The sequence below is a fragment of the Camelina sativa genome, unplaced genomic scaffold, assembly GCF_000633955.1.
Source record: "Camelina sativa cultivar DH55 unplaced genomic scaffold, Cs unpScaffold00517, whole genome shotgun sequence".
NCBI classification, from domain to species: Eukaryota; Viridiplantae; Streptophyta; class Magnoliopsida; order Brassicales; family Brassicaceae; genus Camelina; species Camelina sativa.
In genome coordinates, this window is record NW_010921718.1 from 87,404 (window position 1) to 99,171 (window position 11,768).

General features: G+C 39.0%; 2 protein-coding genes across 2 annotated transcripts in view; both read right to left on the reverse strand.

Annotated features, from left to right (window-relative positions):
• Window positions 1-1,890, reverse strand: part of LOC104773330 (basic leucine zipper and W2 domain-containing protein 2-like) — a 4,608-nt gene extending 2,718 nt beyond the window's left edge. The window contains exons 1-5 of the mRNA XM_019242632.1: window positions 1,793-1,890; window positions 1,441-1,464; window positions 991-1,096; window positions 821-889; window positions 11-504 (exon numbers count right to left, since the gene is read on the reverse strand). Coding sequence (XP_019098177.1) covers window positions 11-504; window positions 821-889; window positions 991-1,096; window positions 1,441-1,464; window positions 1,793-1,797 — 698 coding nt within the window. The 5' untranslated portion in view covers window positions 1,798-1,890. The remainder of the gene's footprint in view (window positions 1-10; window positions 505-820; window positions 890-990; window positions 1,097-1,440; window positions 1,465-1,792) is intronic.
• A 267-nt stretch (window positions 1,891-2,157) lies between these two features.
• LOC104773335 (rhamnogalacturonate lyase-like) lies at window positions 2,158-4,143 on the reverse strand. The gene has a single exon (XM_010497917.1). It carries the CDS (start codon window positions 4,141-4,143, stop codon window positions 2,158-2,160), a length of 1,986 nt encoding a protein of 661 aa, XP_010496219.1.
• Between the last annotated feature and the right edge of the window lie 7,625 nt (window positions 4,144-11,768).

Genomic DNA, 11,768 nt, shown 5'->3' on the forward strand with positions numbered 1-11,768 from the left:
AAAAACTTACGTGAAATGCTCAGCAAAACTTTCAGTAGTCCGCTTTGTGGGTGGCAGGAACTCCAAGAGTTTGTCTTCCATCTTGCCACGCCTCAAAATAGAAATCAAGTCATCAAGACTGTTCTCAACCAAATATTCATTGAAGAAGTCTGTTACAAAAGTGAGAACTATCCCTTTGGCAACAAGATTATCCTTAAGCAATGGCTGGAAGACAGTCTCTGCAGGTAATCCTGACAGCTTCTGGGAGAATGCGAGAGCTGTGAATATTGCAAGCTTCTTCCTCTCATTTTCCTCAAAAAGCTCCAGTGACTGCAAGAATCTCCGCGTAACATTTTCAAGGTTCTTTATAAGAAAGGCTTTCCTCCGCAAAATTTTCTGTATGTATACAACTGATGGTAAAATCGCTTCACGCGTTGGTTCACAGTCGATTATAGAGTAGGGATGGCGTTCCCCTTCATCAGATTTCACTGAACCAGTTTGTGTACGTCCTCCAATGAAAACAACCTTAAATGATAAGAGAGATCCATCAATTAATAATCTCGGAAAAAAAAGTAATATAAAGTCACTTGATACCAGAAAACAAAAAAAAACTAGTATCCGATGATATTGAAGAAAATCAAACATCCACAAGATAGTGAAGAACAGATTACTACACCACCTTCAGTGAATATATATAAACACAGATTGTGGGAAAGTGATGACAAAACCAGGTGAATATAACATTTCACGTGGACATGAGAAATTATCTCTAAGTAAGACACATATAATACACTTAAGCAATATAAGACAGCAGAGGTAGAATCAACATATGTATAGTTACCTCAAAGAAAATATCACCGTATCTTGAGAAATTAAGATCTGATGATTCTAAACTTTTGGCAACAAGTTCCTAAGAAAAGAAAAGGCAAAGTCACAAGTTAAGGTTCACGACATTTTACAAGCAAAAATAAAAAAGATACATAAAATAATTTCAAAACACGAAAAAGGTACCAGATCACCAGCAGTATCCAGATAAATCTGCACTAGAGCATCAGAAAAAGCTGCAGGGTCGAGAGGAGCAGCAATATTCCTTTTGCGGGTCTTAATCCGCGTACCTCTACACATAAAAATGAACCAAGATATAAGAATACAACTAGTTCCAAAAGTCATAATACAAGACAGCCATTCTAAACTTATTGAAAGGCTCAAGTTAGATCGATTAAAAGTCTCAACTCTCAAGGTTAATCAGAGCAAGACTTCTCTTACATTATATATCATTTCAAAGTACTTCCAAAATATTAACAACTTGAAAATATCAGAACTAACTTGGTTAAAATGACAATAACATAATTATCAGAACATCAAGTTTTCAACTTCCATGGACGAATCACAAAGAATTAATAACATAGACCAAAGTGTCAAACTACAAACAACAAAAATGTAGCTTTAAAATTCACATACCCGAGAGTGGGTTTCTCCTTTGAGCTGCAAGAAAGAAAAAAAGAGCAATAAAACAAGATTAGCAGGTTTAAAAAAAAAAGAATATTGAGAAGAATTCTAAATTGATAAAAAAGAAAAGAAACCCTAACAGCCGAAACAAACAAGTCTCGTTTTCAGCCCTAATTCTCATAGATTCGTTGGAGAACAGTGAATCAATAGCGAGCCAGATACGTAAACCAAATTCAAAAGAATGCGAAATCGAAGAAAAGATACGAGATCTGTGTCCCTCAAGACGACCTAATTTTCACGAGAAACAAACACAACAGATTCGTCATCATCATCAGAATGTAAATCTATCGAAACGAAGCTTTACCTCATAAACCAAACCCTAGATAGATCGAATTCGAGGCGAAGCTTCTGTGAGAGTTCGACTTTGAAGAGAAAAGAGGAAGGAGAAGGAATTGAATTACTCGCTCTTGCATAAAATTTTAAGCTAGAAGAAGAGGTCGTAAAGCTGAAATGACGAATTTAACCCTAGTGTCTCTAACCGATTTTAAAACCGGCCCGGTTCAATGTCAGTTTACTTACTGCGATAAACTTTGAAAGAAAAAAAAAGATTAATTGAAAACAGAATCGTATAGAAGAAAATAATGCTAAATTAAACCAACAATGTTAAAAAAAAAAAACACACACACAAAAAAACCAAAAAACGAAAACAAATGTAACTAAGAAATGAATTTAATCTCTAGAAGGCTCTTCGAGACGAATGTAATCATACATAAGTCCTTCGAACGGTCCTGATGCTTTAGCTTGTCGAAGATAAATCGTGTTGGTCCCTGTTCGTAGCAACCTTCCAGGCACATTGATGCTATAAAGCCGGTAGATTCCGTGGATCCCATGTCTTGCTATAGCATTATCCCTTCCGATATAGCCCGTTGAGAATAATGGCATAGTGTATTGGTTATTGAACCGTACTTGTAGATTAGCCCGTGAAGCTGAGGCTAAAGCTAGCTGTAATGTGTAGCTGCCTCTCATGTTCACGTATGGAAGATGAAACACGATCTGCCATGTCGTTGGTTTGTACGTGGAATCACCATTGTTTCTTGTGACATGTGCGTAGAACCAGTCTTGGCTATAGTTACTAGCTCCAATTGTGTAGACGAGGTCATGGTTTGGATATAACTCTGTGTATTGTTGCCACAATCCGTACTGCCTGAACTTGTCCGTGTGGTTTAGATATAAAGGGTTTATTGTATTCTTGTACGGCTCCGGGACAAAGTATTCACGTGTGGTTCTATCGGGTACACCAATCTCCCAAAGCGTTGGACCGTTCCTAGGGGGCTTGTAGACAACTTTTCCGAGTCTAATCTCTGAACCTGAAGCTACGTTAACACGGTTTTTGTATCTAAACTCTCCGATAAAACCAGGAACCCATCCATACAGATTGTAAGTTCCTGGTCTAACGTTAGATATCTTGAAATAACCGGTCTCGTTAGTCTTTGTCCAAAACTGATAACCTTTAGTATTCGTCTGCCACGAACCAGCTTCTCCCGGTGGTGCTAAACCGACATATGCAAATCTTCCCGGCGTCAAGAGTCCGTCGTTGACTAGAAGACGACCAGTAACGGTTCCTCTTTCTCGACGAGAAGGGAAGTCAGAGGATGCTACAAAATCGTATGGCCAGGCTTTAACTTCTTCTTTAGACTGTCGTTTAGCATCTTCCCATAGCAAATCATCTCCGGAGTTCAAGTAGATAAAAACAGGTCCTAAGACTTTTTTCCACGCTTCACCATAATGCACATCCATGTCCGTACCAAGATAATGCCCGCTTATAAAGCTCGCGATGGCCGTTGGACCGGTGTGGGATGTGAGCTCCTGTTTGACCGGTCCACTAGAGCGGTATTCGCCACTAGGTGAGATAATCCAAAAGCCAACGTGGGATTTAGTTGAGATCCAACCATGCACCTTGTTGTCTTTGATCTCACATGAGTATTGGTACTTATCATCAACTTGGTTTTTAAACATGGGGTTATGAGGATGAATCAGTTGCACGGCCTCTTTATAACCAAGAGCCTTAGCATGACCACGATGGATATCGCGGTCACCGTCCGTTGGCATCTCTCTTTGTATATCATCCGCGACCACCATGTAATGAAACTTATCTTGGTCGAGTTTGAAGACTATTCGAACTTGACCCATATCAAATTCTGGCCATTCGGGAAGTCTCTCGAAGATTCCGTATGCGTAGATTCCTGAAGTATTTTTACGTATAATATACCTCTTGTCTACGTTTAATGGAATATGATGATGAGAACGAGAACGAGAACCACTCTCCCATGTTCTAGAGAACGAGATCTCTACTTGTTCTTGGTTTTGAGTTATGATTCTGAATTTAGTTCCTTCGACTTGATCTAACCCTCCTTGCCATGTTATGTCCCAGTACCCTCGAGCTCGTTGATGTGGACTGAGAACATTATCGATTCCTTTGTATTTGATGCCAGTTATAAGCCCTTGAGGACTCGAGAAACTGACTCTGATGATCCCATTATCCACTATCACCTCTCTAGTTCCATGCTTGTTTCTTATTTGTTGCACTGTTGGAGCTCTTGCAGTACCTGTTCCGTCTAAGTTTCTTGTCGGCTTAGAAAAGACGATTGGAAGAAGAAGCAACAGAAGGAAACAGATAATTAAAGAAGTAATCTTCTTCTTCTTCTTCAAACTCATCTTTGCTTTCAAAATAGTTTAGAAAAAGATCGTTGCTTCATCAAGTTCAATCTATGCATATTTATATATGCATGTATATATATATGGTTTAATTTGTTAAACAAAGTCCCGGACTAAACGGGAATAGGTGCACCAAATCCTAACTAGGACTTTGATTTGTCTGATATTTATTTATTATTGATTTTTTCTTTTGATTAATTGTTGTCTAAGATAATATTATTAATATACCATATAAAGACCGACAAAAAACAGAAACTAGCAAAAAAAATTTAAAATATTTTAAAATCTGATAAAGGTTTAATTTTAAAAAATATTGATATACTTTTACTTACAGATTAAAATTTGATAATTTTTTCATTTTTTAAGTCTTTGCTTTATCAATATTAGGAATACTGAAACTACAAACAATATTTATAATTTGGTTTAGTTTTAAAATAGTTCAGTTTGAATCTATTTGGTATTGGAAATATATATTTAGATTGGTTTTCAACAAAAATAATTTGAAAGTAGAAATAAATAATGTTTTGTTACTTTGGAAATTTCAAATAATTTAATCAAATGATAAGTAGTAAACAGTAGAGTTTATCTAGACTCTTAGAGGAAAACAAACGGAGGAACGATGCAAGGTTTCTTAAAAAAAAAGTATTATTTTAATCATATATATATTTATTATCTTTTATTAGTAGTATCCATTAAAAACATGACACCTGTTAATTTTGTACAAGATATGGGTTGCTCAAAAATACCCTTAGACTGGAGATACCCTTAGACCATGTCCAATAGATATGGGTTGCTCAAAAATAAACTAATCATATCATTAATATTAAACTAATCAAAGCAACCCACTAAGTACTTAAACCAAAATCATCTTTCCACTAGAGAAACCTTCACCAATCATTAAAATAATTATTTTTAAAACTATTGTTTATTAATTATCAAATTTTTAAACATTTGTTTGAAGTAGAACATAGAACAGAAACTAGGATCCTTTTTACAAACCTAAACCAACAAATCAGAATCCACAAGTCAAATACATATATTACTGTATTTGGTACTCTATCCTAAGAACAAAGCAGCAACTACTTAGACCTAAAGGAAATTAAAGATGAGTAGAGTTTCAGGTCGATGTTCAAGAGCTACTGCCTTGCAAACCGACGTAAAATTTGACACTGACCAGGGTGGTTCATGATGATAACCTGAGAGGTGAAGTTGGCTGCTCCCTTGGCAGGGTCATCCTTGGAGTTGGAGGCGTCATACTCTAACCCTCTCTTAAGATCCTTCACAATAACATTCTTAACATTGAATTGTTATTGCTTTAGAAGCTAGGAGAGTAGCTGTGATTAATGGAAAGAGGTATTTGTGACAGACTGTAATCAGATTCTTCTCGTATGTCATGTTATCGACATTGAGACTCAAGAGAAGAACCCTGCAATGTATAACAGGTGAGTTAAATAAATACTAAGAAGAAACACAAAAATCAAAACCTCATATGAACATCACTTGAAACTAATACATAAACTTAATTTTACATTGCCCTTCTCTCTCATTTCTAATTCATTGTATTTATTTTTCATATCTTGGACTTTGAATTCTGCATCTACTTGTATTCAACTAGAGTTTAGATGATGAAATTATCTAAAGAGATACAACAACCAGCAAGAAAGAAAATGGTTCAGTAGTTTGTTACCCTCTATGATGGTTTGCATCTCCAAAGCCTAAAAATGGAACCTTGGCCTTTGAACTTGCATCCTCTCACCACACCTCACACCTCTTCCACTAGAGCTTGCATCCAACCTATGAGCTTTCTCGAATGCATCAAATCGACCTTCACACGAGCTCAAGGAAATTAAAGTGATCAGGGACAAGAGCATAGGTGCAATGGTACCAAGGGAGGCCGGAACCACCTCATGATCAAAAACTTCAATCGACACTGTTGTGGCAGCACTACGTGTGTATCACACACGACACAAGTTGTTGAGATTACTCGTTCTCTCACTCTTCACTCTATCTAAATAAAATCTCTGCAAAATAAAAAAATTAACTTGATTAATGCTTGAGAATATATCAAACTTGATTCATAATAAGATGATTAATGCACTGCAGAGATGGATCCGATCATCATTGGCTTATATATTCAGGCATAATGGCTTTATTTTAGCTTAGTGGGCACATAATTCATCTGGATTTCACAATTGCATAAATCAATACATGAAGAAATCATCAATTCACCAGTAGTAAAGGAACACAAAACAACACCACCAACATGGCGAACTGCTGGTTCCCTGATGATCGTTCTTCCTGCCTGACTCCTCCTTCAACCTTGGTTGAAGGTAGTTCTAGCCGTCCCCCCCTTTCCCCCTGACCCACCTGAAACTGGTGTTTTTGTGGTGATGAATGATGTATGGAATGATGACTTATGAATGAATGGATGTCAGGGTGTTTCAATTCCCCTTATGCAATTGTAGTATAAGAGGTGTCAATCCAATCTGAGTGTTTGTGAACAATCAAGATGTGCATATGAGTCTAAGTCAAGCCAGATGTAAAGGTTGTTTGTCACTAACAATCCTATGATGAAATGGAAAGTGTAGAAAGTAAAACTACAAGAACTAGGAGCTAAATGCAAATGGAACAGAGTGATTATGACAAACAGAAATAGAAACTACAGAAATGCAAATATTGAACTAATGCACGGTAAGTAATGAACAGGATACTAAATGAATGCAATAGAAATGCAACTAGGATGAAACAGGACAAGCATAAATCATAAACACAAGTTCTGGGTTGGAACTTGAGCAAGCACTCGATCGAGTGGTGATCGAGTGCAGGGTCGAGCTGGACAAATACGCAAAACAAAGCAACACAAGAAAAACAGAGCAATACCAAAACGAATCAAACAACAGGATTTAAGCTAAGAAATCAATAAACAAGGAAGGTCTTGAGGAGGGATTCATGGGCTGGACTATGATTGAGGTCATCTAACTTGGTCAACAAATCTCAAACAACTTGAGCTAATCTCTAGACATATATTTCTAAGACATGTTTAATCCACTCTCATGGCAAGAAACAATCAAACTCATGCATCTCTAGACTTGTTCTCACAAAGTAAAGAATCTACACAAGCAGGCATTAAGCAATATGTCAAAAATCAAACAAGACTTCTAATCTCTTAGCAAGCCTAATGATAGTCTCTAGATCTAGCCTTATCTATGCTCCTTAGACATTGGTGTGATGCTAAGAGGCTTGAAATCAGATCCTACCCTCTCAGATATAGGATCAGCATTAAGAACATCTAGCCTAGAAGAGATCTACAACAATCAATCTTGACCAAATCAAACAAACCACAAACACAGCCCAGCCTAACCCATCCTCAAGATCCTAAGCAACTACTCACAAGAACACATGATGAACACCAAAGTCATAAACCCAGAAAATGATGAAACTTGCATGATTAGATAGATAAAGCAAAGATCTACAATATTGAAGAAGGAATCAAACACGAATTCTTAATATCTTGAAAGTTATGGAACCAACAAAATCCAAGAATTCTTTGTTTTCTCCTTTTAAAAGAAGTACAAGATCTATCAAAATAAAAGTGCAAAAGGAATAATTCTCAAAAAAGTAAAAACTAGGTTTTAGACTCTCTAAAAAGCTGGACTCTTTTGGTGGCTGTAGGTACAAGCCTTTATATAGAAAATGTAGTGGAAGCCCTAAAAATGCTAGAAGACAAAATAGCCAGGCGGCTCGACCAACTCGACCTGGTGCTCGGTCGAGTGACCGGTCGAGTTGGCTCCTCTTGTGCTCCTCCCACTCGGTCGAGTCCCTCTCAGCACACGGTCGAGTGTCTGGTCGAGTGGGCAGTCGAGTTGGACTCCGGACCTTGGTTCTTCAGCCTTAGCTCTCTTGCTTTCTCCTCATGATTGCTTCACTTCTCCTCAGCATTGCTTCCATGCTCCTTAAGCTCCAAAATCACCTGTTTATGCATGAAAAGATGCAAATGCAATGCAACTAAACTCTAATGCAAGAACAGTCCTAAAGCTATGCAATAATGGTCAAAATGGATAGCAAAAGATGCAAAAGATGTGAATATATTAACGAAAAACAGGGTAAAATATATGAACATCACCACCCGACCAAATCCCTCTCCCATCCTTCTCCGATTACCCCCTCTTTCCCCAATCTCCCCCTCTGCTACTCATCTCACAACTCAAACTGTTTTCTTGGATCCTGAGAGAACTATTCTGCCTCTCCCTGCTCAACATAAATCTACTCCTGTGGTGGTGAATCCCCATGCACAAGCAATTCTTAATTCCTACTACAAAAGTTTGGGGCAAAACCCTAGATCTGTTGGCACGATAGCTAAAACTACAGTACTGGAAGGAAAAGTTGTAGCACAAACTGATGGTTTACTTGGTACTCCTCCACCGAAGGTAGCTTGTCGCTATATTAGCAAGTCGCAATCTTGTAGTTCCCCACTAGTAGGCGGCGTAATTCCGCATACTGTTGTACTTTTGCAGGAGGTGTCGACTCAGCAATAAGTTGTGGCGAAGGGTGCTTCAGTTCAAACATAGCAAGCAGATGTTATACCCACTGAGAGACAGACAGATTTGGCCTCTTTCGTAGTTACCTCTCCCTGAGCTTACCTATTCTCCCCTCCCCTCCCTTTCCAGTTCAAACTTCCACCACTCCAGTTCCTGCAACCGTTAAACCCACAAAACCCACTCCTTTACAAGCCCCATAACCTCCCACTGTTAATAAATCACCGGAAACTCTAGCTTAGAAGCTGAAAATTATTGCGGATAGATCACTTACGAGGCTAGCTCCAGTCGAATACTCCTCTGATGGCAAGCCTCATGTTAGTATACCGGACTCTGTGTTTCAAGAGGGTGCTGACATTCACAAGGATTTTATCATTGAAAAGTTTAAAGGACGACTCCCCACCTACAAGCACATCAAGAGTGTTATCACTCATATTTGGGGTAGAGGTAAACGACTTGAGATTCACCTTAATCATGCAAGCAACTCTATGTTGGTACATGCCCCGAATGAATACTTGCGAACAAAAATCCTGGAGAAGAAAATGCGGTATATTGGTGAATGTATGTTCCTTGTGGCCCAATGGGATGCTTCAGGAGGAGAGAATACTGATCTTGATGCAATTCCTATATGGTCTCATCTTAAGGGTATGCCATTTGACCTGATGCATCATAAAGGCATATGCTTAGTTGCTGTTTTGGTTGGAGAGCTGAAGGAAATGGATGAGTTTACAAAGAATTTAGTAAGCTTATCTGTTGCTCATGTAAAGGTTGAGAGGAATCTAAATGAGCCCTTGCCTTCCTCAATTCAAGTAGTCAGAGAGAATGGCAAAATTATCACAATTGAGGTTGATTACCCTTGGGTTCCTCCTACGTGCTCTCACTACAAAGAAATAGGTCATGTTATTCGCTACTGCCCTCTTGTGACACAATCTTGGACTCAAGACAAACAACCACAAGCAAAAGACTTACCAACGGTTCCTGTTGTGGTCAAGAAAGGTAAAGGGAAGCATGTCCATGAATTTAGTTCGGCTGATGTACAAGTTGGCTGTTCAACAGGTCCTTCTCCTCGTCAAGTTCCGGAACTACATGATGCTTCTCCTAAAGGCCTGGTAGATTTGAGTGCATCCGCAAGTGCCTCCCTCTCTTCTGTCTCATTAGCCTGTGCCCAACAGTCATGTGTTAGTCAACCAACTGACCTCAAAAACCCTTCTAAGCGTAAGCCCCACATCCTGACAAATCAAGCCAAGCCTAAATGTTCATCCCTCCCAGCCCACCCTAAAATAGCTACTCACAATCCTTATGATGTGTTAGCTTCCACTCTTTCTTGCTCGCACCCACCAAGTCCTATCAATCAATCTTTCCCACCTCTCCTTCTAGCTAATCCTTGCTCCTCCCCTACTTTATCAGTTGATCCTATTACTGATATGGTGATTGACACTCTAGTTTTAACCTCTTCCTACTCTTTTTCTGGGGAAAATCCTCCACCCTCTGGAGGAACTCCTCTTTGTCATTAACCGTATCCTATCCCTATGTATATAAAATCCTTTTGTTGGAATATCCGTGGTTTTAACGATACGGATAAACATCATCCTTTTGCTACTTGGCTAACTAGTAATAAGCCTATTTTTGGGGCTCTTTTAGAAACTCATATTAAGGAACCAAACTTGAACCGAGTTATGAACTTTGCTTGTCCTGGATGGAACTTTACCTCTAACCATAGCTCCCATGAAGATGGTAAGATTGTAGTTATCTGGAAAGCGCCAACATTAGTCTCTGTCCTACACCAGTCCAGTCACCTACTCACCTGTAAAGTATCAGTTCAAAGGGGTCGTCGCCTTTGCTATACCTTTATATATGCACCTAATCAGGGAGAAGATAGAACTGACCTTTGGTGTGAACTATTGAGGCTCCAACAGAGGCTATCTCTTGATTCAACTTCTTGGGTCCTCTGTGGAGATTTCAATCAAATTATCCACCCAACAAATCATTCTAATCCAAGTGCAAACCACTTTACTACCCGTATGATGGAGCTTCGTGATTGTCTACTGCAACTTGAGCTGTTTGATCTCCGTTTCTCTGGCCCTCTCTTCACCTGGACCAACAAAAACCCGTTAAACCCTATAGCCAAAAAACTTGATTGTGTGCTTGTTAACAACCACTGGCTTGCATCTTACCATGATAGTGTTTTCTGGCTCCAGACATCTCAGATCACTCCCCTAGCTGTCTAAACCTTTTCACCCCGCTTCCCTCAGCATGCACAAAGCCTTTTAAGTTCTTCAGTTTCTTAACCAAGCACCCTAACTTCCTCAATACGGTTGGAACTGCATGGAATCAGGCTGGAAGTATATCTCCTCAGGAACCCTGTTTGTCCACTCTGAGTGCAAAGCAAAAAACATTAAATAGAGAATTAAAAACACTTTTCCGAGAGAATTTTTCTGATACCCAAAATAGAGTGCGAGAGACTAACAGTTTGTTACAATCTGTGCAGGTCAAGCCTTGGTAACCCCATCTCCTGCTTTGTATCAACAAGAAAAAGATATTCACTCAAGATGGGAGTTCTTGCGGAAAATAAAGGAGGCATTTTTTAGACAAAGGTCCAGAATTAATTGGCTTAAAGAAGGAGACTTGAACACTACCTATTTCCATCTAATCATGCAGATGAGGAATGCTTTCAATGCCATCCGAAATTTTTCCTCTATCTTTGGTTCTATAATAGATGACCCTTTGGATATGAGTACCCTGGCGGTGAATCACTTCAAATCTCTTCTAGCACCGGCTGTCCTCTCACCATTTATTGCCCCTATCCCTTGGTTTCAAAGTCTCCTGACTTATCGTTGCTCACCTGAATTGAACCAAACAATGATAAAGGTCCCTACTGCTGATGAGATAAGGAAGACAATGTTTAAGTTGAATGCTAACAAAGCTCCAGGTCCGGATGGGTTTACTTCTGCGTTTTACAAAGCCTCTTGGGGAATCTTAGGTCCTGAGGTTACTCTCAGCATTCTCTGTATCTTTCACACTTCATTCCTTCCGTCTCTGGTTAATGCTACCATCCTTGCATTGGTTCCGAAGGTGCCTGGTGCTTCATTA